Below are 24338 nucleotides of genomic sequence, written 5' to 3' on the forward strand. Positions count from 1 at the left end.
TTTGGGGATTTTTTGATTTTTAATTTTAAGCAAAGTTACAGTCAAAAATATGCGTAAAATGGCATTTTTCGCATTTAATTACCAATAATCAAAAATCCCAAAAACAGAAATCTCGGGAAAACCGTTGCGGTCATTTTGAGCCGTCAATGAGTTATGTTGGACTCTTCTTGGTGGAGATCTTAAACGATGTTTGCACGCATGTCATGCCACACGAATAGCAGGAGGGTGTAATTGATACCGGTGTAAACAATACTTATGATATTCAAGATCACCAACAAAAACGCCAGTAGCTTCGTTACATATTACAGGTCCGCAACAAACTGAAAGCATCAATGTACTGTCCAGAAAGTCGTTGATATTGGTTAAAAACATTTTTCGCCTGATTCAAGTTAGTTGGGGGAAAATGGCCAGAAAGCACTGTTTTGCCTGCAATGACCGCAGATGACCTAAATAGAACACGGGTTCGGTTCGAATTATGTCAGATCGAACATCGTGGAAGAAGGTTCGAATTCGGCTAAACAATGGGAGGTTTTGAGCCCGTATTTGACCACCGTGGACAGGTTTGCGCGCATTTTTCACCTGAAAACCGTCCCTGTCACATATAAGCCATACTTTGTACCTTGTACAATTGTTGTGCAATAAAGTTATTATTATAAGCTAGACTCGGGCGATTGCCGCAGACTCGTCGTCCGATCGATTTTCAAATGTGACAGCGGTAACGTTATAAAGCGTACGATGTTTACAGAGAAATAGAGGAATGGCTTATTTTCGGTCACTAGTTAAACATGAATACTGAATACTGAATACTATATGAAACGTCTTAGAACGTCTCTCTCTTTAGAAAATTTTTCCAGATCCTTGATGTATTTTGTACTACGAACGGTTGTACGTGTATGTTTAAACTTCATCGACGTACCACAATCTTTAATGGTTAAAAAAATCTACAAGTTGCTGTATAATATTGTTCTCCTAGGAATGATCAATGTGGACAGGTGGTCACTAGAGACATGATTGTGTCCGAATAATTAAAAATTGTAAATGACCACAAAAAAGTGTCACGTTGGCCAGGTGGTCACTAGTACAGTTTTACATAATCTTTATCACAATCTTTAGTTGTTCAAAAACAAGCTATCTACAAGTTGCTGTATGAGTTTGTTCTCCTCCTGTACGGGGTCTGGCGGCGGTTGTGGGGACGTGTTCCGGCTAGCCTTGTCCGGTGAGCCCGGTCTGCTCGTCTGTGTTGCCGCGTCCGTCACAGCCGTCCTTCCCCCATTTCTACTACCTGGCTCCTCCGGTAAAAACTCTTCTATAACCGATAGCATACTTGTGGAAGAGTTTCTAGATTTGGTAGGAGGTTTGTAGTAGTCTTTGTGAGTCCTTTTTGTGGAGTGTTTTTGGGCGGGTTGAACAACTTGCCATTGGATGACGCTGCAGTCCATGCCGCCGGTAGATATCAGCCAATCATCGCCGTGTAAGAAGGACACTGATGTCACGTGACTGCCATGTCCCGGATATACGTGACCTGGAGCCTGAAAGTCGTGCGATAAACGTAACATGGTCGAGACATAGGCACATCTTACCTTAACCTGCTTTTTGACACTTAGATTCTCTTATCTGCTACTATCATCATCGACACAACTTTCACCAAATAAAACATAAACTCATCTTTGATAAGTATATCTCATGAAAGCGTAATACAGAAGTAGTAACCACAAAATGGTTCCTTTTGCAATTTAACAAAGCTAGTTCACCTTTATCCGCGGATAACCTACATCCGTTGCACACTAGGTGTGTGGTGTTTATTAAGAGATATCAAGCCTGCGGACGGTGTTTTCAAATTTCCTTATTTTCCAAATCACTGTCCGTCGACTTGGCATGCCTAAATATTCTGATTTTAGAAAACAACGGATATAGGTTACCATGCGGATAAATGTGAGCTGGCCTTACATGAATCCATTATTTATTATTATTGTTAAGTGATTCACGACCCCATACACTCTATAACAGCATACACGCCATAACAGTAGCATACACGCTATACCAGCATACATTCTATAAAGTTAACAGCAAACACTTTATAAATATGCTTTTTTAAGTGAAACGTTCGAATGTAGTTTATCTATATATAGCAATATACATAATGATATTATTTTAAGATGTTGGAACTCCTCACCTGAAACGTACTACACGGGAAGCGGAACAGGTTGACCTTGCCGTGTGTGTCGGCTGATGCCAGCAGTGCCCGGGAACCTGAGGCGGAGCAGGACAGGATGTCATGTCCGTCTGCACCCTGCTGCCACATGCCGAACACGTGGAACCCGAACACACACGTCTGACAAACAAACAAACAAAAAAACAAATAAATAATAGTAAATAAAGATGTCATGTCCGTCTGCACCCTGCTGCCACATGCCGAACACGCGGAACCCGAACACACACGTCTGACAAACAAACAAACAAACAAACAAGCAAAAAGTAGTAAATAAGGAAATAACATCGGGAACCAAATGATTTTTCCGTTCAATTTATCTTCATAAAAAATGCAGTCGCGGTCGAAAATTCATTTGTCTAAATCACAGATGAAATTCACTTCATTCTAACCAACAAAATTAAAGACCTAAAAGGTTGAAACTGAAATAAATACTAAATATGCTTTCATCATCATCATGGTTTATAATGTGCTTTAACATGTATAATGTATAATTCAGCTGATGTTAATATGACCGTTATAGTCCAAGGAGGTTCTTTTTAACCTCCTTGGTCAAACTTATAAGTAAGAAAAAAGTTACTTGAACAACTGGATATGATTTTGGAAATGATCAGACATTTCAGGTAGAATTCACTACCTTCCGTCAGTGTCAACAGTGTATTTGGCGCATCTTACTACCTGGATGTCAAACTTTCATCAAAGTACAGACTTTAATTTTTGACGGAACATTTGATGCATTTATGCGATTGTCATTAGCCTGGGCGTGTTGTGCTTGGGTCGCTCCCCTAAGGCACACTTCCTACCAACACAGCGTACCTTAGAGGAACGACCAATTCACAACACGGCTGGATTCCAGGCTAATTGTCATACGTTATTCAACGACACGTATGGAAAGTCCAAGATAAATGTATTAATTGAAATCAAGTAGTCTGTGTAACACAAACTTTGCTGTCTGGGATTGAAAGTGGCCCATCCGGTCAGATGTTGGGCGATCTCTATAAGCGAGATTTTATCAGGCTAGAAATCAAGATGGTAGGAAATGTTAGTGTTTGTCTTACTTGAGTGTTCCAGGTGACGTCACGCATGGCCGACTTGAACTGCAGCTGACTCCTAGCGGCCACGTCCCAGTACAGCAGCTCATAGTCCCCGGATGTACTCTGCATGTAGCGGCCGTCAGTGGAGAAGTCCAGGTGCGTCACGAAACTGGAGTGCCCGCTCAATCTGCAAGTTGGCGTTTTTATCCATAGTAAATTTAATAATTGCATCACCATTTCTTACGAACTTGAACATATGCTAATCTGAGTAAGCAACCGATTTTTTTACTGATATAAGTTTGAAACAATCTGCAAAGAGTCCAAATAATCTTATACAGTAGAAGCCAGTTAATTGCACAACGGGTTAACGCACACTTCTGTTAACTGCACGGAATCCCAAATCCGGTGCGGCCCAGCTAGATAACTTCGGATTATTGCACCAGCCGGATAAACTAGCAAATAGGCCGTGGAATTAAGCAGCTTCTATTGTGTATATTTCATAGATAACAAACCAAAAAAATGAAGCCAATCAAACATTATCACCGATTCAAGGACATAAAGTTTCATACCTAGTTGTTTTCTTGTAACTTTTCCCGTGGTTTTCCACGTTGTACATGTAGATGTGGTTGTCGTGTGACCCAATCGCCAGGATAGCGCCATCTGGCGAGAATCGCAGGCAGTCCAGCTGTTTCTTGTCTTCACCAGCCTGGTTTTCTTCAATAATTGCGGCAGAGGAGGCGTCAATACAGTACCACCTGCAGAGAAAGATATGTATCCAAGAAAAAATTATTGCAAATACATGTCGTAGGGCTAATTGCAAAGTACAAGCATCGCATACACATGTAATAGTGGAACATACAGTGAATTGACTGATATTATGATCTACATCCAACGTTAAATTATGCATTATAAAATATAACCTTCTTGGTGCTATACTTTTGTTGGGCTTGAAGCTCATAGCTCTTCTGTATGTGGGTTCTTATTACATTTTACAAGCAGTATCGTTTAACGTTTTCTCATGATCTGAAATAGTGAGAACAACACAACATCTACCCTCCATAGCCTCTCTGGGACCTTGTTTCGGCTCATAATACACTTTTGCCTGCCATTTCTTTTTTAACTGGGTCGCTGATTGCCGGTCGTCGCTGATTACTGGTCCCGTAGAGCCTACATTGGAACGGCGAGCCAGTAATCAGCGACGGCCAGCAAAAGTGCATTATAAGCCGAAAAAAAGTCCACAGAGAGCCTGTTATAGAGGCTAATGTTAGTGTGATCAAGTAGTAAACAGGACACTATAGCTGTTTACATACCTTCCAGCAGTTGTTCCGATCAGAAGAATTTCTTCAGTAGGATGAAACTGGGCAGACTGGGCCGCGAACTAGGTTACACATATAAAAGGAGTGTTTTATGAATATTTTACAATACCATGTATTGTATGAAAGAATCACAGAGTTAATTTTTTAATCATAAGCATGAAATATCACACGACAAAATATTTAGTTGTACCATGAATTGTTAAAGCTGACTTAGAATGTAGATCTGGATAGCTAATGGACTAAGGGTTACGATTTTGATTAATTTTGTTGTTTTCATGTAAACATGTCTTTGTATATATCTTCTGTTATGTTACAACATCCTGTATTACTTCATTTACAAGTTGATACAAGTTTTCTTTAAATTTTCATCGCAATATTGATGATTTTTATTGTTTTGTGCACTGTGACACGTTGAAAATCACTCTGGCAAAATGTCTGAAAACTCAATAAGTAAATAAATAAAGTATATTTAAGCATTTTTAATGAAATATTTTACCTTGATCTGAGTTCTCCATACCGGCCGGTGTGTTTTACTCTCCCACAGTACCACCAGCCCGCTGTAGTCACATGTCACGAACTGGGGTTTCCTAGGGTGGGCTGCAAGGCCCCACAACTCATCCGCATGGCCCTGTCAAATGGAGATTCAGAAAGATGTAAAAAGTCCATCTTAAAGTAATACATTTTAGACATTTGTTTTGGAATCTTTCTGTGATGTTCTGTGGTACACGTAATTTTCTTAGGTCTTCTTCATAGTTGTCTGGGCAGTAACTGAGCAAGAATAGAGGTCCCGTGTTTGAGGAGTGCCACACCTTGAGCACGTCAAAGAAATCACCACAATTATCGAAAAGAGTAGGGGCCCTTCAGGTACGTATGAGTGAATCAATCAAATCTGTTCGGACATGGAGCTTGTCAGTACAAACTTTATGTGTTACACCATGAGGCGGTCTATCGGATATGCAAAGCAAACAAACAGTGAATCCGACTTACTTTAGATACGGATTCTACCGTCTCCAGATCCAATGTCCAATGGCAGAGCGCGTTAGAGAGAGTGCCAAGAAACAGACCGTTCCCAGAGAACATCTGACATTTGTCTGCCGTACAGATAGACCTCACGCCACCTAGCGATTTGTCGAGCTAAAGCAACAAAGAGAAAACATCTGAGTTGAACTGATTCGGTACAGAATGCACAATTATACTGTAAATAGCTAACTTTATTTATTTTTTTTTTATAAATTTCAAGAAAAAAATAATCTATCATTTGATAAAATTGACAGGATGACTCAAAATACGTTTAAGCATATGTCCTCATACATTCACTCATTTGAATTATACCCTGTTATCAACCCGAAATGGCAGCTCCAAGCCTCCGGGATTCATGCGAATGTTTATTTCAAAGTATATCACAGAAAGACACGAAAAATATTCATTTCTCGCCATCTATCAGGTGCAAACTGGAATGATATGTCCCTCACGTTATGTCTAGAAAAAGATGTAGTACAGTAGACGCCGCTTAATTGCAAGGCCTATTTGCTATTGAATTTCGTGCAATTATCCGGCTGGTGCAATAATGCGAAGTTATCTAGCTGGACCGCACCGGTTTGGGATTTGGGGATTCCGTGCAGTTAACAGAAGTGTGCGTTTATCCGTTATGCAATTAACTTGTTTCTACTGTATTGAAAAGTGTTAAGACAAATATGCTACTGTATTCCTTACCTTACACTCCCGTAGCGATCTGGTGTAAGACCTATCCCACAACACCACGCGCCTGTCCTTCCCCCCTCCCGTGACCAGGGTACCCTCTGACGTCACACGCATCGCCATGATCCCGCCTTTATGGGCAGCCGGGTTGGCATGGCTGATTCTGTTACACCCTGTGGAAATAAAAAAATTGCATAAAACAAACAACTTGTATGCTGGCCTCAGGCTTCTTTGCTCAGTTATCCTCTTTGAAAGATTTGTACAAAATCACCCCTGCAGTTCAAGAGCATGACGCTCTGGGCCCGAACATACACCGCTTCTTTCTGACATCAAATGTTATCTTCCGCAACAAAAATCAAAACATTTTATTGGTTCGTCCTGGACAAATATACGGAAGTTCTTCTGCAGTACCAAGGAAAGCCGACAGAGGGCCCCAAAACGACAATGACAACGCCTCCTCACACACTAAATATCATTACAATCGATCTAGAGGTTACACTGACCGTATACCATAAAAAGGACACACACACACACACACACACACATACACACACACACACACACACACACGCACACACAATACCTAATTTTTTACGGAGGTGATAAGATGGCAATCAGAGGCGGCAGAATCTACAAATTGCACGCCATCAGACTTTATAACATAATTATCCATGCTGCTTTATTATTAGATACACAGCTTCACATCCAGAAACACAAACAAATAGCCAGTCACAGACACAATAGAAAAACTACTGTTTCCTCCCCTTGTTAATTCTTTTTTTGTGTGTTTAAAAAAACTTACCTTTCTTCCATACCAAAATGCTTCCCTTGGAATCCCCGGTTATGACGTCACCATTATCGCCGAAGTCCAAGCAATGAACAAACTTGGCCTGATGCTCCTACAAATGAATATAGAACACAGTAATGTGATACCAAAATAGGCAGTTATTATCTATATGTAAAATTGTCAATACATTAAACAAGTAACGTTATATCATAAGAAGAGAACAGTACACATCATTGTTTGCTTTAAAGAAAATTCTATGCAGATCAATTAATTCTGAAAACAGTGGCAAATTATATAGAACAAAAATTCCTTTACTATTTTCAGAACTAGTCAAAATGTATATACGTAAACATACACTTGGGATTCGCTAGCCAAACAAAATACATAAAATTGTATGTAATTTGTCAGTATCTTAGAATATCTAATTTTGCTGTCTGACAAACCATTCATAAATGCACAATCATTTTCTACTGATGAGAGAACTACTGTAAATGCTGAAATGTTCGCGGTTGATTAATGTTCGCGGTTTTCGCGGTGACCACTTTACCGTGAATGAACTTAAAAACCACCGCAAACATTTTTCTATTATGGTATTAGACTAGACTGCAGTGTCTATGGTGTTACCGCGAACTTAAATCCACCGCGAAAAGTCCTTTTTCCCGCAACGCGCGAAATTAAATCCCCGCGAACTTAAATGCATTTACAGTATGTCGAATAATAAACCATTTGGCTTGCCCCTGAGGCGTCGCCAAAAAGTACCAAACTTACCGCAAACAGTCCTTTCTTCATGGTTAGGAAAGCCTTGCTGCTGGATCCTGCCGTTATTTTCTTGATAGTCCAGAAGCCGAGATGGTTCTTTCCGGCCGTTACCATCATGTCGCTGTCCATCGGGTGGAAGGCGGCCGTCTCCAACAGGTCTCGTGTGGCCTGTGCATCAAAATAAAGAACATGTTTTACATGGGCAGTTAAAACAATGTAAGGAACGCATCTGTGCCTAACATCGAAGGCTTTTGTATAGTCTCCAAATATTTGAGCATCTTGACAAATTAGCATTATATTCTAGCAATACTTGTAGATTAAAAAAAAAACTAAAAATCATAGACCCACGTTTTCCCTCTCATTTTTCCGTGTTAATTTCAAACGCAAGATTCACTACGGCACATTTTATGAAGGATTTTGGTAAACGAGTAAGATAGCTTTTTAAGTTTTTTTATACATTAGAGTGATAGCAACAGTGATATAAGATGGACAATAGTCTCCAAAGAAATCTGTTTATTTGTTTCGACAACTCGGAATACCTTTCATGATTTATACTTCTCTCCAAACCCTTAGGGGTGAGATATGACTGTCAATATTACTTACCACTGCTTCACAGAGTAAATGTCCATTTTTCCAGTCCCAAACTGTCATAATTTTTCCCGGCGAGTCGTCAACTGCCAGAACTCGGTCGCCACCATCCTATAGAAAACACATAAAGTTACGTTAAAGTTAATAGCTTGAAAGTCAGTAATCTGTTTTAAAATTGGTAGAAAAGACCCCCCTGCATTCTGATTATGAGCGCCATTTTGAAATGCACTCTCGCGAGAGCTCAATTCAGCGAGAACGTGCGTTAGCTTGCACGAAAGCGAGGACGTGCCCCTAGAGGTCACGTGAGACTAACCGGACATTTTGACTAATCTAAATCGGTAAATGCAAGGACGTTATACACCAGTACACCCAATAGTTGTTCGATAACATAAAATCCCAACCGCTGGCAAAAAGATTAAAACCGTTTTGTTGGAAGGAGTATGCACCTGAGCTGGACGTGAAATTCATTTTTAATGGTGTATGCCTTTCATCCAAGCTGGATTGCGTGTGACATGTAGGTTTTGTTTACCCATCAACAGTCAAAGTCGCATGAAATAACAACACATCCGTAAAGCAACAAAATGGCGTCAGAGGATGCAAAAGAAACTTCCCCCACTTCTACAAGCCCCGAATGTACCGAAACTTGGGACTGGGTCCGCCTGAATGTCGGCGGGACGATGTTTGAGACCACCCGGACCACCCTGGCCCGGCTCAACAGCCAGTTTCTGGACAGACTGCTGGCCGAGGACTCGGGCTTCTCTCCGCCTGCTGACGGAGTCTACAGGATAGACAGGGACCCGGAGGTGTTCAGGGTTCTACTCAACTTCGCCAGGTAGGGCGTGGCAAAAATTTTCTTCCGTTATGTTGACAAAATTTACCCTGCAGTTTCAGCAAGCCGCTAGGGGGCCCAAACATACATCACTTATTCCTTACATTACAAGCTATCTGCCACCCAAAAATCAAGACCATAGCATGTCCAGGTCAAAAGATTTTTAAAAAAAGTTCTGCTGCAGTACCAAGGTCACACACCAGGGGGGCGAATATCGACCTTGACCTTTATCTTTCCAACACCTACCCACATACCAAATATCATTAAAATCCATCTGGAGGTTCTAAAGTTATGCTGACCACAAATATCCAGAAGCACAGACACACAGACACACAGACACACACACACACACACACACACACACAAACTATATCTTCGATTTTCATGGAGGTAAAAAGAATTAGTCTCATTGCAAACCATTAGACAGCTAACTTTGATGTTAACAACCCGCAGGAATGACCGCCTAACCCTGACACCACAAGTGACGTCAGACATGATACTGGCTGATGCAGGGTTCTACATGCTCCGCCAGGGGGCGCTGCAGGAGGCAATAGAGGGCCTGCAAAAAGAAAAGACCACTTCGGCCCGAGGCCAGGGAAGGAGATTTTCTTTTCATGGCGTTGGGACGGGGCATCATAATGGGCTAATTTTCGAACGTTTGTCCACTTCAGTTCAGTACAGTTCCGGTTCATCCAGCAGATATAAATCAATGTGCTCTGTTGGTGCGTGCAACACAAAGGTGTCAAATGAGGATATCGGAGATTTTGTACAAGTGTGCATCTCTTGCGATCGAAAATGCCCAGTAAAGCACAAATATAGGGCTGAGTATGGAGAAATTGTAGCAGTAGAGTGGTGCCACAAGTGCCTGCGATGTCTGGAATGCCAGGGGGCCGTTTGTTAAGAGAACATCTTTTAAAACAGCATGGCTCTATGATCTGTGGCACATTCAATGATGAAAGCATTGGCAATCTAAGGGTTTCTTAAATTGACTGTTCACGATACGTCGGTGCAGGTTAGACATTTTAGTACATAATAAGCACAATTTAGTACCAAATAATGTTACTCAAGCATATGGCTATGATTTTTGAAACAGTCAGACGTTTCATACAACGTCCGCTCTTTGTCGTCAGTGACACTGACGTTTCAAGATAGATTTTGACGTATTATGTATTCATGATACTTAGAAGTACTATATCAAAAAGACTATTGTAAACAAGACGACATAGTTCTGTAGAACAAGGGTGCGTTTAAGTCATGGGAAATGGAAGGAATTCTTGAGAATTGAAAATCACTATTACAACGTAATATGCATGTATCATACTCAGCAATATTAGAAGGTATGTATACATAAAGTGTATACATACCGCCTGAAGGTAGGTATACATAAAGTGATAATTCTATGGCACTAAGGTAAGGTAAATGGTTTGAAAACAAGTATTTCTTTTCAATTGATAAGAGTGCAATTGAAAAGAGTACACAAGATAATCTAATGTATTAAATATCACACAGGAATGCATTATATACACCTAATCATTTGCATTATGGCATTTATGTTTGTAGTTAAGGTCCTAAAAATAAGGAATATTTTAGTTAGCCATGTTATATAGATGGGAACAATAACCTGTACTTCTCGCTTCTTTAGGATTGTATACAAATACATAAATTGCTATTAAAAGGCAACTTGGAAATTTTCAGTTCTAAAAAGCTGCTGTCATGTTTTCATTAGAAAAAGTGCTTGTTCTCAAGGCTTTATGACCATGTATTACATAGCGAAAAGTGTATAGTTTTGCAAAGTATGAAATCAAAGAAACAGCATTCAATATCCATTCATTGATTTGATTGTGAAAAAAACAGCACCTAACAACTAATAAAGTTACCCTGTACTCCAAATTTGCCATGTAACTTTGATTCTGGACTTTTATGCATGGTGCAACCGAGGATAACCACCTTGGTGCAACAGGTCTTGTTTTCCCGTCAACAGCCAAATCACGTCAAAAGTCCAGTCATACGTGAAGCTTGTTACACAAAACAGCATGGCATCAGTAGCTGCCAGTGTTGTATATGTCCAAGAAGAAGAAAGTCCTGGCAACTTCAACAACGTCTGCTGCAACCCATGCACAGATGTGCCAAAACGGAAAATTGGGACCTTACACGTTCTAGTACACCAGGGCATGTTTGGAAATGACCGCAGTGGATGCTGGTCTGATGATGACTATTCTAATTCAGGGGAGTCTGTGGGCATTGGGGACGAGAAACGGGGCCTGGAGCCAAGATGCTGGCCGGTTTGGGCCCTAGCTGAAATGTGCGGTGTAGTACCTATTTTACCACCGTTTGCCCATCAACAGTCAAAGTAACGTGAAACTACACTCTGTTATAGTTTCGCCCTTTCTTTCATGAATATTAATGTAGAGCCATCCGCTGAAGTCTTGTTGGGCTTGGTGCCAAACTTAAGGAGCCGCACTATGCTATGCCATGATAAAAAGGGCGAAACTATAACAGTATATTGTTAGCCATTGAAACAGTCTGGCATCCGGGCCGAATGCGTGGTATGACAGCTAGGTTATTTGTTTGGCCATCAACAGTCAAAAATTGTGTGAAACTACATCCTGTCATAGTTTCGCCCTCTACTTCTCATGAGTATCAGTAGCAATCCGTTGAAGTGGCACAACAACAAAATGGCTTCAGAAGAAGCAAACGCAACTTCCACCACTACAACCCCCGAATGTGCCGTATTGGGGGACTGGGTCCGCCTGAATGTCGGCGGGACGATGTTTGAGACCACCCGGACCACCCTGGCCCGGCTCAACAGCCAGTTTCTGGACAGACTGCTGGCCGAGGACTCGGGCTTCTCTCCGCCTGCTGACGGAGTCTACAGGATAGACAGGGACCCGGATGTATTCAGGGTCCTGCTCAACTATGCAAGGTATGGCGTAGTAAAAAGTATCACCTGCACGCGAGTTTTTTTTTAGCATGTATGACCACTAGTTTCCGTTACATGTCTCCATATGGTGACTTATCGTAGGCTACATGGATATAAGCTTGTTCACCATTCCGAGTGCAACGACATGAATCTTGGTGATACGTCAAAGGCAAAAGCCTCTGAGGCATAAACAAAACACGGACGGATGTTGTTACGGCCTTCTTTCCACTAGACAGAGAATGCGCTTCGCTCTCACGGTGACCTAAACAGGATACGTGTCTTTACCTTTGACATATAACCACACTCTCGCTGGGCTTAAGTTCTCGCAATGGTAAACATAACGGACTTGTTGTTATGTTGCTTTTAGGTGTCGCCTGTAATTTGATTTGTTACGTAATAGCTCTTTCCTGAGAAGATAAACAAACTGTGATGACTGATGTCCAAAATTCAGACCAAATCCCAAAATCAGCAGCAAATAAGATAAATTTCATATTCAGCAGGATAAACAGTAAGCCTTATTGTAGCCTCATTTGGAAATGCAGTTGATATTTGTATATAGCTTTTCTTGTAAACAATCCACAGAAACGGCCGTCTCCTCCTGTCACCACAAGTGACGTCAGACATGTTGTCTGCTGCTGCAGAGTTCTACATGCTCCGACAGGGGGCGCTGGAGGTAATAGAGGGACTGAGCAAAGAGACAAGTTCGGCTCGAGTACGGGGCAGAAGATACAAAGTGCCCGCAGAAATTTCGATTCAATGCGAAGGGACAGACCATCACAATGGACTGATCTTTCAAAACTCCCGTAATTACCCTTACCAATATCAGAGAAGATGTTCCATTGACAAGTGCACGGCTAAAATGTTTGATGAGGAACCCCAACAATTCAGGCAGATGTGTATCTCCTGCCATCGTTATGTTGTAGTAGAACAGAAGCCTGTACCAGCGAGGGGCACAATTGTAGGTGTAGAGTGGTGCCACAAGTGCCTGAGATGTCTCGATTGTCAAGAAACCATCTGCCTACCGTAAGAATACACATGACTGTATAGCCGGCCAAGACGGCACAGTCCTATGGCAGTACGATGGGGTGAAGAGATTAAAAACCATAGGTAGGATTTGTCGATGAAGGTTAGACATCCAGGTAATAAGATACGCCAAAAAGTAGTTACTCAAGCAACTGGATATGATTTCGGAAGGTACGATTTATTTTGACAAGCTAAGTTTGCATACTACATTAGTAGGATTTATTTTGACAAGTTTGCGTTTCAAGCCACAATATTTATCATATTTCAAGACATGGAATACATTAATTATTGTATCCATAAAGGCACACATTTTGGACGTTGGTCTTTAGGGATATCAAAACAAGCCACAAACTTTATCTGTTGGAGAACAATAGCCTGAACGCTTCACTTCTACATTGCTATCAAAGCGACATCTTCATTATTAGCAAAATCACTTGTTCTGAAGCTATATGGTTATATATATTGCATGGGTAAAATGTATAGCTTTGTAAGATGTTAATCTAAACAGCAGCTAATATTCATTGACTTGATTGGAAATAACAATATCAAACAACTATTAAATGCAAAGTTATCCGCTTTTCCGTGTTGCATCTTGCAACTTTACTTCTGAACTTTTATGCACGGTGCAAAAAGTCTTCTTGTTTACCCGTCAATAGCTTAAGTCACGTGAAATGTCACGTCATCCATCGAGCTTGTCCAACAAGAAGCTAGATCAAGTCACGGCAACTTTGACAATGTCTACTGTAAGTCCCGGAGGTCCTGAAACGGGGGACTGCGTCCGTACCTGTTCTGTACAATATTGCTTGTTATTTTGATTACGGAAAAAAAACGTTCTTGATGCTGAAGTTGAACTGTCTCCTTTGCCAATGGAGTCTGTTGTAACATTACATTGGGGGCCTGTTGGACCGAGGAGCCGAGAAGTTGTCCTATGTAGGCCCTTGAAACAGTCTGACTGCGGTATAACAGCTAGGTTTCGTTTGCCCATCAACAGTCAAAGTCGCCGATCTATTTACCAAAAATATTGATATAGAGCCCTTGACGTGGCATAACAACAAAATGACTCGGGCTTCTCTCCGCCTGCTGACGGAGTCTACAGGATAGACAGGGACCCGGATGTGTTCAGAGTTCTTCTGAACTTTGCCAGGTAAATTCACTGTGTCTAGGGCACAGCATTGCAATGTTGAGCCCAAACGAAAATGATTTGCGTGTGAGGTGGTTAAGGTTTTATACATTAAACGCAACCATATGGACATGTTTTATTGTGCTGAACAGTCCCAAAGCCATTTTCAATCACTACGTCACTAACGAACTGAGGCTGGTCATATGACTAGCTGACCAAAGTTGATTCGTGGATTCAACGGCTTGTTTGTATCTGGGAAGGGTATACATTCATTCGGAAGTTATGGTTTAATTCTAAAGCTTACATGCACCCAAAAAGGGTATTTGGGGGTTGTTGACTGTATGATGTTACTCAGTCCATGAGGTGTTACAAAAATTAAATTTGTGATATCATTGTTAAGACATATGCTATTTTATTTTTCTCGTGGTAACCTAGAGGACCTTCATATCTCATACGTCGTTAGACATATATACACAAGCTGAAACGTACTGCTAAATGGACCTGGAAGCACAATAATTCCTCTGTGTTAAATAATGAATACGGAAAATGAAATATGGGCATTGATGAACAATTCAAGTTGTATGCATATTACAGTACATGTTGTATGCATATTACAGTTGTATGCATATCACATAGCTGATGGGAATAGGCTGGCTTAACCCCTTTCTTCTTCTTCCGTCGAAACGTTTCAGGCAACACATACTACTTTTCAGCGGTATTTGAGAACTACCAAGCTCCCTAGCGAATCACTTTGGGGTTTCAATGTGATTGCTTGCTTGGGATTGCTTGTTATACATGATACTAGTATTTCCTTGACACACCCTCAGGAATGGTCAACTTCTCCTGTCGCCACTAGTGACGTCAGACATGCTGTCTGCTGCTGCAGAGTTCTACTTGCTCCGACAGGGGGCGCTGGAGGCAAGAGAGGGACTCGGCAAGGAGACGACAAGTTTGGCTTCAGGACAGGGTAGCAGATACTTGCCCGAAAAAGTTTTAGTGCAACACATAGGGAAGGAGCACCACAATGGTCTGGTTTTGAAATATTCGTCCGGATGGAAGGCAAGATGTTTAAATGACAAGTGTGCGATAGAATTTATTGGTCGACAGACCGAATTCAATCAGATGTGTATTTCGTGCCATCGTTATATTCTGATAAAACAAAATTCTATATTATCGGAGGGCGTCATTTTTGCTGTGGAGTGGTGTCACAGATGTCTGCGGTGTTTTGATTGTCAAGAAATCATCTGTCTTCCGTAAGAAGAGATATTACATATATTCTATAACGGCATAGCATTGTTGATACATGTACTAAGGGTAGGGTAAGGCAATGGGTTAGGAATCAAAGAATGAGTGCAGTACTGTGTTTGTATCATACGTATTTTTTTAACGACTGTATGTACGTACACATACAAGTGAATGGCAACGAAATGGGTATGTGTCATTCAAGATGTATACTATAACAAAATCAATTCTGGTATTTACAACCTGTCATAGAATTAACTGATGCAATAGATGTTATGGGGTATTAGGTGTAAGGGTGTTTTAATTTAGTTTGTATTTAATATACAGAAATTGAACTAATAATTACATTATTACAACATACGATTCATAAGCACAATACGCTAAGTACATCTAGTTGTGAAAGGATAAGGATACTTACCGAGACCGAAAAAGACACTGCGCAAACTCCAAATTGTAGCTTTCCTCCGCCAATCACAGCCAATGTCTGTAAGGTTTTGGAGTCCCACACTCTAACATGAGGCTGAAGTAGAGAGAAAATAGAAACATTTGGTTTAAAATAATCGTATACAAACTAGTGGTCTCCATATCAAGGTGTGTGTGCAATGTTGTAAAAAGGGGATTCTTACCACATTTTTGTCATTTTTGTACTATTACCAATAAATTGCTCTGCTATTTAAATTTATGCAACGTCATATTGTTATGCTATTCACGTAAAAGTCGTATCCATTCAGTTCCTGTAAACATTAAAGAAGTACTTCATGAAGCTGTGGTGAACAAAATAAAATGTGGAATACTTCAGCAGATCAAGCAAAATAAATATTGTCACTAGATTCTCCCACAAACAGTCTAAGTAGGCTAATATTTTAAACCAACGTTATAGCCCCTTACCTTGTACCAGTTGGGATCAGGAGTTCCATAGAATCCGTCAAACTTTTCGTATACAGAGATCTGAAGGGAGAAATAACAGTTTATATATCTACCGTAAAGTGAGTTATAGTAGGTAATAATTCATTCAATAAAATTCGTTAGGGCGTATATTCATACAAAACACCTTCAAGGTCGTGTATGCTATCATTCGGACCAGATGTAGTGCCAAAATGGACAGTTGCAACCAGTATTTTAACCTGTTTTCTGAGGATTCCATTTGACCCTTTCTTCTACTACCAGAACGAGAAGAAATATGGCGTCTGTTCATGGGAAATTCCAAACAAACCAAGCAAAGCAATTTGAACTAAGACTGCCTTTCGCTCAGAGCTCTTTCACGTGCACAATCATTTTGGATCGTCATTACCCTCACCTGTTCTCTCCGGTTGACCCCCATTACCTGTCCGCTCGTCACCAGGACACCCGCGGGATGGACCGCCAGACTGAAGTGTGATAACAACAGATATGCTATATTACAGAGCACTAGAAAGGCTCCGCTCCTGTGGCGTTACCAAAAAGGGCACTCTGGGCCCGATAGAGCATTTTCCAACAATGTCATTCCATTCATATCCTTATTTGGAGAACAACTGTTATAAACTCAGTGATAGCCTGTAGAAATATAATAATATACATCATTTGACAGATCCCATTGCATGCTGGGAACGGCAGAGTATTATGGGTAACACACGAATAAACTAAAATGACAGAGGCGTCATGATAATGATTTTGTTTGATGTTTGAAAAGGTTTGAAACAGTCCCTGGCCAAAAAAGTGTACCAATGTCAGAGAATATTCCAAGGTCAAAGACGATGTGAAACACAAATTTAAAACAAAGAATCTATTGTTCGGTATACTACATTTTTTGTGTACATGTGTTCAGTCATATCCCCAACCTTCCTGACCACATAGAAAAAATACCTCCTTGCCTTATTTTCTATCACTAATAGAGGCTATGACACTAATTTGTCAGACCATGTGGCAGCGTCCTTCAGCGATCTACATGCAAAGTGCATGCAAAACGTACTATCGTTGCTATCCACAGACATATCGCTAGAGGGCACAACTGTGTGGTCTCGCCAAATCAACTTGGCCTTACCATTGTATACTGGAGTTGTGCCCCAGGTAGTGTCTCTGTGTGCCGGCTCTAGGGTCGTACAGCACCGCGACTGACGCGATGTTGTAGATGATCTCACCGCTAGCGAGCTCGTGTAGGTTATCGGCACAGTCACGGCCACGGTAGCCGTATCTGAACAAAATGTTAAGCTCATGACAAAACAAGACAGCGGATAAAATAGAAAGACGATACGAAATAAGGCACAAAAGAAAAATAATGGTTTACATTAATAGTAAGACCGAATTTTTACCATACAACGTGATTGTATTGCAATAAGTATAGTTTACCTAAGATTAAGTAGAGTATAAGTATTCAAACGTTGTAAAGGTTGGATCATTTTATAACTGTCAAAATTCTGTATGATTGTAGAAACGAGGGTACGTAGTCCATGAGTGTATCCATTTGATGAAACACCTCATCCCAACGTGATGCTTGTAAGAAAATAAGCTGTAATTTGGGGGATCACCAATGGAAAATTTTTCCTAAGCGACGAAGGAAGGTATACTTAAAATGAGTTGATGGTTTTTTTTTAATACTCAAATCGCTAGTTTGTATTAGAGACTAATTGCAATACTCAACTAAAGAGGGTTTATCAAATAGTCCTGGATTCGTTGAAAATTGGACACTGACAGTTTTTATCCCATAGCTTATGGTTGAATAAAGATTTGAATACAGAACTGTCTAAAGAGCTTTGAGGATATTAAACGATCCTAGTGAGCGAGGGGTCATTGACCTGCTAGACAACAAAACAGTACCTTTAAAGGTGAAGGCCCCTAGGCTATATTACAAAACACGTCTGAACATGTTATGCAAATCGAGACGATGGTCGAGACTAGGCCGTTTACAAGTCAGGGGCCTTCACCTTTGACATATTATCCACAATCCCAGTCGCCACACATGCGCACTAGTACTCGGAATAGCGAATAAGCTTAGTCGTTCTTTCCATAAATTGTGCAAAGTGCAAACTTGCCCAATATGCCAGTGAGATATCTCTAAGCCTAGCCATTTTGAATACGCTTTATAAGATCATCCTGGATTCGTTGAAGATTAATTTCGGCGCTGATGATTTTTATTCTATAGATTATGATGGAATAAAGACTATTTAATGTGTTTATGGGGTACTTAAGGATGTTGATGAGCAAAGGTTCATTCACCTATCATAGAACAATTCATTCACCTAGTAAACCCAATTCAGTCTGTTCTAGGAGGCAGACAATCTAATGAGCGATTTTGAATTTCAAGCAATATTTAATACAGTTATTCAGCTATAAACGTATTTCATACTTCTAGCACACCCGTATGACCATATCGTTTAATAGTATGAAGCAAAATATCTTTGAAAAGTTTATTTCCACATTTTGAACCTGAAATCTCTGTTTGTTTGTGTCTATTTATTTGTTTGTTTATTTTTCCACATCAAAGGATACACCCATTCTGCACGTAGCATTTCAGTTGGCAGAGTCGACTCCTTTTTGGCGCCTTGGTCTGCTGAATCGGAGGGCGCGAACATGGTGATGGGGCGGCCTCGCAGGTACTGACGAAACACTCCATTTTGTCCTTGCGTGAAGAAAACAACATTGTCATGTAATTAGTTATCTAAAAGGTAAAGATAACGGCAGTCTTATGGCCGTTTTGAGGTCGTATGGAGCAGTGGGTTGTTATCCACTGTGTCTAGGACACTGTATTGCAAGGCGGAGCCCATCCCTCTCCTTCCACTGCCTTTTACATCCCCAACCGAAGGCAGGTACCGGTTTTTACACCTGGGTGGAGCGATGAAAATCGTGTAAAGTGCCTTTCTCAAGGGCACAGTGGTTCTCTGGCTGTGGAATTTGCTAATAGTCACGCGGCTATTCGGCGCTACAATTAGTAATTACGATAATGCATGTCCACTTTAATTCAAGGATAAGATGAAGGTTTTCAATTATTTCTTTTGTGTATCATCATCATCATTTGTCATCGTCATGATGAGGTGCATCGTTTTGCCAATGATATATATTTCGTGTATAATTTGAAAAAAAAAAAACAGACTCAGAATGGACACGAATATCAGTTTTTCTTGACACTTACACAGCCGGCTTAAGCTATTAGTATATTGTACAAACCTGTTCTAGTTTATAGCAATGTAGCGATTAATGAGAAGTATACAATGTTATACGTTTTTCGACCCATTTGGTAGCTTTTCTTATCGGCCAGACGTTTCAGATAGCATCAATTATCTTTTCTAGGTCACTTACGAAAGATAATGGGTGCTACCTTAACATGTACTACACCATGCTATGTGATTTTCTATGTGTACATATTGTATATGATGTATATATATATACGATGAACATTTGTAGATTTGTAACCATTTTGCTATGTTAATGATAGTGGTTTTATATTGACAATGTTTACTGCAATGATTTTATATGTAACTTAACATGTATTGTTCTCTCCCAGGGCTAGCCCTTGGCAATAGCCTATGGCTACATTTGCTTGAGTAACTTTTGTATTGTGTGCGGGTAACTTTGTCGACCCACAAACTGGGACTCGAATTAGCTACAGACAAGTAAGCTTGACATAGATGCACAAAAGGTCAATGACCGAACATCTTCCATATTTCGACAAAGAACATAAATACTATTACTAAGTCTTATTTACCTTTGGCTACAAGACAGTTCTAAACATAACGTTAGAGTTTGAACCGAAAGAAACGTAGCCAAAACAATAACATTAGTGCCCTTGGTTTCTAAAAAGGCCTGATTATTGTGTTGTACGGATAACATCAATTGTCCTTCTCCCCACCCCCAAAATCGACCATACTCTGTTAATCCATCAAAACAGTTGGAAAATGAGCAACTATATGCAGTAGATTGGGAAAACATCATTAAATGGATAATGATGTCGTAGAATCAAATCCATAATAAAGTAGAAAAATTAGTCAATTCCACATTATTCCCAAGATGGTATTTCTTGCCTTTTGTTCCAACATTTAAGAAATATTCCTAACATTCTAACTGTGATAAGTAACTGTTTATAACTGTTTTTAACATCTGTATGATGTTCTAAATATTTTCTACAGAATTCATACGTATTAGAAACATTTCTAGCATCAAATGCATCATTTATGTTAGTTTCTAAACTGTTCCAATACACATTCATCAGTTGTGATCACATGTTCGAACATTGAAACAATATTGAGATATGAAAGAACATAGTATGTGTGTTCAGTCATTTGTTCAACCTTCCTTGCCACTTCGATCTTTCAAGAAGGCAACTATTTTGTCCATTTTTTTCTTCACAAGCTCGCATTAGTTTTGGGGTCCCCAGAGGATGCCATCCATATAATAAAATCGACACGCCTTAACGTACAGTCACATTGTTCTTTTACCCAAGGACGCTATCTCATATAATCAAACATAATGTCCTTGTTTGTAAGGGCAATGACCCGTAGCTCAACGTTTGGAGATAAACACCAGTAGTCAACAATTACACATCTGGACAATAAAGTTTCCAATCTACACCGACACGAAATGTACGTTAACACGGCATGCCACGAAGTCATTAAATGAAATGTATTCAGTGTTTTTGCATTAGATCTACTTTCTGATAAATGTCCGTTCAAATTATGTTTTGCATGATGTTACTAAGGTCAATGACCCGTATCTTCGACGTTTCGACCTAACCACAAATCTTCAACATGCTTGACTACATTTGTTGTTGTTTTATGTGAAGAAGATTTAAATCTATATACCCGGCTACGAAATGCATGAAATCTACAAAAACGTGGCCAGAAAATGACATGTTTTCTGTGTCCCTGCATTCATTTCTTATAAATGTCCATTCAAATTATGTTTTATACAACGTACGCAACTAAGGCCAATGACCCGTGTCTTCAACGTTTCGACCTAACCACAAATCTTCAACATGCTTGACTGCGTTTAGAACATGTTTTGTAAAGACACCTGCACTATGAAGAAAGTGAATCTACACTGATACAAAATTTACGTTAACACCACTGTCACTAAAACGTAGTCAGAAGAAGAAATGTTTCAGTGTATATTTGCATTAGATTTAAGATAAATGTTCTGTCACCTTGTGGTTTTATACGACAAAAGTAACGTCCCATAGATGTGTACACTATGATTATCTATTGTCCTGGGGGCTCTGTATGCTGACGGTTGAAAACATCATTCGTAAGTAAACAAAGAGATACGCCAAAAAACAGTTACTCAAGACAGTTTCCAAAAAACATATCCAGTTGCTTGAGTATACGTAACTGCTTTTATCGTATCTTATTACCTGGATGTCTAACCTTTATTGACGTAAACAAGGAGATGTTTGTGGAATCATAAATTTCATATTTTAATCTCGCATGCCTCAACTCAGTACTCAGCAGTTAAATTATACAAACGCTATGAAATATTTGAATTGAATTACCGGTAGAATTTTAGAATATAAGAACATTTACCTATTGGCTTGTCAGTAATTTCTTGCTTCTTGAACTCAACAGATGACCCCGACATGCGAAGCGTTGAAGTCGATTCCGAAACAAATCGTCTCTGTTTGGCCATTTCTGCAGTTTTATCCCCCGTCAGGTTGAAAATAGGCAGAGACTGCCCTCTCAAAAGAGGCTTCGGTTTTGGTGGCATTTTCTTGCTCTTTTCTTCGTTCTTTTCTCCGGTTAGGTTGAAAATTGGTACTGATTCAACTCTCAGTAGCGGTTTGGGCTTTGGCATCTGCTTGCTCTTTTCTTCGGTTTTCTCCCCCGACAGTTTAAAATTTGGTGACGATTCAACTCTCAGTAGCGGCTTGGGCTTCGAGGTTCTCTTCAACTGTGGTGAATTCGTTGCTTTCGAGTCTTCAGTAGAAGATTTGGCCACTGGCTGACGGTGTTGTTGTTGCAGTTGTTCATCACTGGCCTCTGCGATGACCTCGTTCAGTTTGAACGCAGGCATGGATTGTCCTCTTATTAGAGGCTTAGGCTTCAGTTTTGCCTTGGTAGGGCCATTCATGGTGAAAATCCCACCTTTTCTTCCCCAGCTGACACGTAGGAGGTTCAAAAAAGAGATGTCAAGAACTCGGTCGTGTCATTGGTTGTTAGATACTACCTGGCTTTCCTTAGTGAGACCTAGGTTGAACTGATCCGTCCAACCGATTTGTCAGTTACAAAAGGGACATTAGATGTGTCACATTGTAGGACCGGTTGGGCTGGTATCTAGGGACGTCCCTCGCTCACAAAAGTGTGCAGAAATTAGAGATTAGCGGGAGAAAGGGAGTGGGTTAGAGGCAAGAGAAACGGTTGAGTGCCGTCTAAATGCTTGATGAAGCCATGCGGGTTTGAAGCAACAAAAATGTTCCAGATTAAAAAAAAAACATAAACAGGTATAATGTGACAAGAAATTCACAAGCAACTGAAGCTAAGATTTTAGATAAATACAGACACAGGTATGTAATAAACTACGTACCAAGTAGTATTCACATATTAATATAACAGAGTTCCAAGTAGTTTTGCGAATTTTCTTATATCCTGTATTTACATGCACATCCGACCTAGGATCTTTCATTGATGAAAGCTCCTTGATTCAACACTGTAGTGCTGACGAATTTCAGCATTGGAAAGTGCTGACACATATTATGTACAGATGTCGAGCAATAAAGTTCATCATCATATAATATTTTCCGCCCTCGAAAAAGAGTACAGTGGTGGTCTACTCTGAGATATTGTAATTATGATATGTTAGTTTCCAAAACAAGTCAAGAGCAACGCATCTTTTGGTTATTATACTTTCGTTTCTATCTGTCACATAGAAATTAAACTCATAGGCCTAAGTGAGAAAATGTTGTGTTTCCGATTAATGCCCCGACGTCCATTGCTGAGGTCACTTTGACCATTGAACACCTGGAATATATACCAGTGCGGAAATTTGTGGTTTTCGTAAACTTGCAACTCTAAAGCTGTTGATAGCTGACCAGTACTAGGGGGTAGTAGTGTACGTATGGCCTTGCATGATCTACAGATCTCTAAACCCCAACCTTTTGACCTAGCCTTTGTTTCCACAATATTTCGTTCGGGGCCTGCAAATGTCGGGCAGGTCGCTAGGAGCGTGATTTAGCCATGTCTTCTGACCTCCCTGTATTTCATTGACGTCGGTTGGACTGCTAGACAAAAATGCTTTCTCCATATTGTCCTGTGACATCATAGCAAACGTCTCTCAAAAACCTTTCTTACGAGAAGCAGAAAAGCAAAGGTCATCAAAACTTGCAATTGTTTGTAATATACAATGATAATGTAGAGTTGCATCTCAGAAGAACAATTTGTCAATTTTGTTGTTAAGCAAGTCACTGTGGAAGGTTCTGAAGTGGTTACCATTAGGGCTGGGTATCGGTACATTGTACCGCGGTACAAAACCGATTTTTCATATTGGACCGGTCCATAAAAAAACGGACCTGAAAAAATTAAGCGGACCGGATGTTGGACCGGTTAGAAAATAAATAGATTATTTTATCAGGCATTCACACGTTTTGCCGCTTGCAGGTGGAAGAAAATAACAAGAATGAAGTAGAGTTTATAGTAATTTCTACCAAGTTTGACAGCCAATCGTACAGGTGTATTTAGCGTCGTAGGGTTTTAAAACGCCAGTGTAAATCTAATACTCCACCAAACAGATTTCTTTGTAGTGAAATGGACCGTTGGTATGAGTCATACTGAATCAGGCCCAGATTCAGGTCCGGACCTGATCCTCTGGACCTGAATTTTCTGTACCGGTACCCACCCCTAGTTACCATGGTTTCT

At 40.2% G+C, this 24338-nt stretch overlaps 2 protein-coding genes across 2 annotated transcripts; both read right to left on the bottom strand.

Moving 5' to 3' along the window:
* Positions 1-1109: 1109 nt before the first annotated feature.
* Positions 1110-3457, bottom strand: LOC118407209 (echinoderm microtubule-associated protein-like 1). Its single transcript, XM_035807640.1, has 3 exons — positions 3268-3457; positions 2174-2332; positions 1110-1529 (listed from the first exon to the last, which is right to left on the bottom strand). The coding sequence occupies exons 1-3, from the start codon at positions 3370-3372 to the stop codon at positions 1110-1112; spliced, it is 684 nt and encodes a 227-aa protein (XP_035663533.1). The 5' UTR covers positions 3373-3457.
* A 333-nt stretch (positions 3458-3790) lies between these two features.
* Positions 3791-22665, bottom strand: LOC118406531 (echinoderm microtubule-associated protein-like 2). The gene is made up of 14 exons (XM_035806593.1): positions 22014-22665; positions 18991-19120; positions 17546-17695; positions 16823-16892; positions 16414-16473; positions 15944-16045; positions 8407-8502; positions 7813-7971; positions 7060-7156; positions 6273-6430; positions 5547-5693; positions 5056-5187; positions 4554-4621; positions 3791-3998 (listed from the first exon to the last, which is right to left on the bottom strand). The coding sequence occupies exons 1-14, from the start codon at positions 22555-22557 to the stop codon at positions 3791-3793; spliced, it is 2121 nt and encodes a 706-aa protein (XP_035662486.1). The 5' UTR covers positions 22558-22665.
* Between the last annotated feature and the right edge of the window lie 1673 nt (positions 22666-24338).

The sequence above is a fragment of the Branchiostoma floridae genome, chromosome 19 (genome assembly GCF_000003815.2).
Source record: "Branchiostoma floridae strain S238N-H82 chromosome 19, Bfl_VNyyK, whole genome shotgun sequence".
Classification (NCBI taxonomy): domain Eukaryota; kingdom Metazoa; phylum Chordata; class Leptocardii; order Amphioxiformes; family Branchiostomatidae; genus Branchiostoma; species Branchiostoma floridae.

Excerpts from the sequence above, each read along its gene's own strand:
- LOC118406531 (XM_035806593.1), bottom strand. The coding sequence starts at position 22,557 with ATGAATGGCCCTACCAAGGCAAAACTGAAGCCTAAGCCTCTAATAAGA. Across the intron at positions 19,121-22,013 it reads AATTACTGACAAGCCAATAG|GACAAAATGGAGTGTTTCGT; the intron begins GTAAATGTTCTT and ends TCTTCACGCAAG. Across the intron at positions 5,694-6,272 it reads GATCGCTACGGGAGTGTAAG|CTCGACAAATCGCTAGGTGG; the intron begins GTAAGGAATACA and ends TTGTTGCTTTAG.
- LOC118407209 (XM_035807640.1), bottom strand. The coding sequence starts at position 3,372 with ATGCAGAGTACATCCGGGGACTATGAGCTGCTGTACTGGGACGTGGCC. Across the intron at positions 2,333-3,267 it reads ACGTCACCTGGAACACTCAA|ACGTGTGTGTTCGGGTTCCA; the intron begins GTAAGACAAACA and ends TTTGTTTGTCAG. Across the intron at positions 1,530-2,173 it reads TCCCGTGTAGTACGTTTCAG|GCTCCAGGTCACGTATATCC; the intron begins GTGAGGAGTTCC and ends CACGACTTTCAG.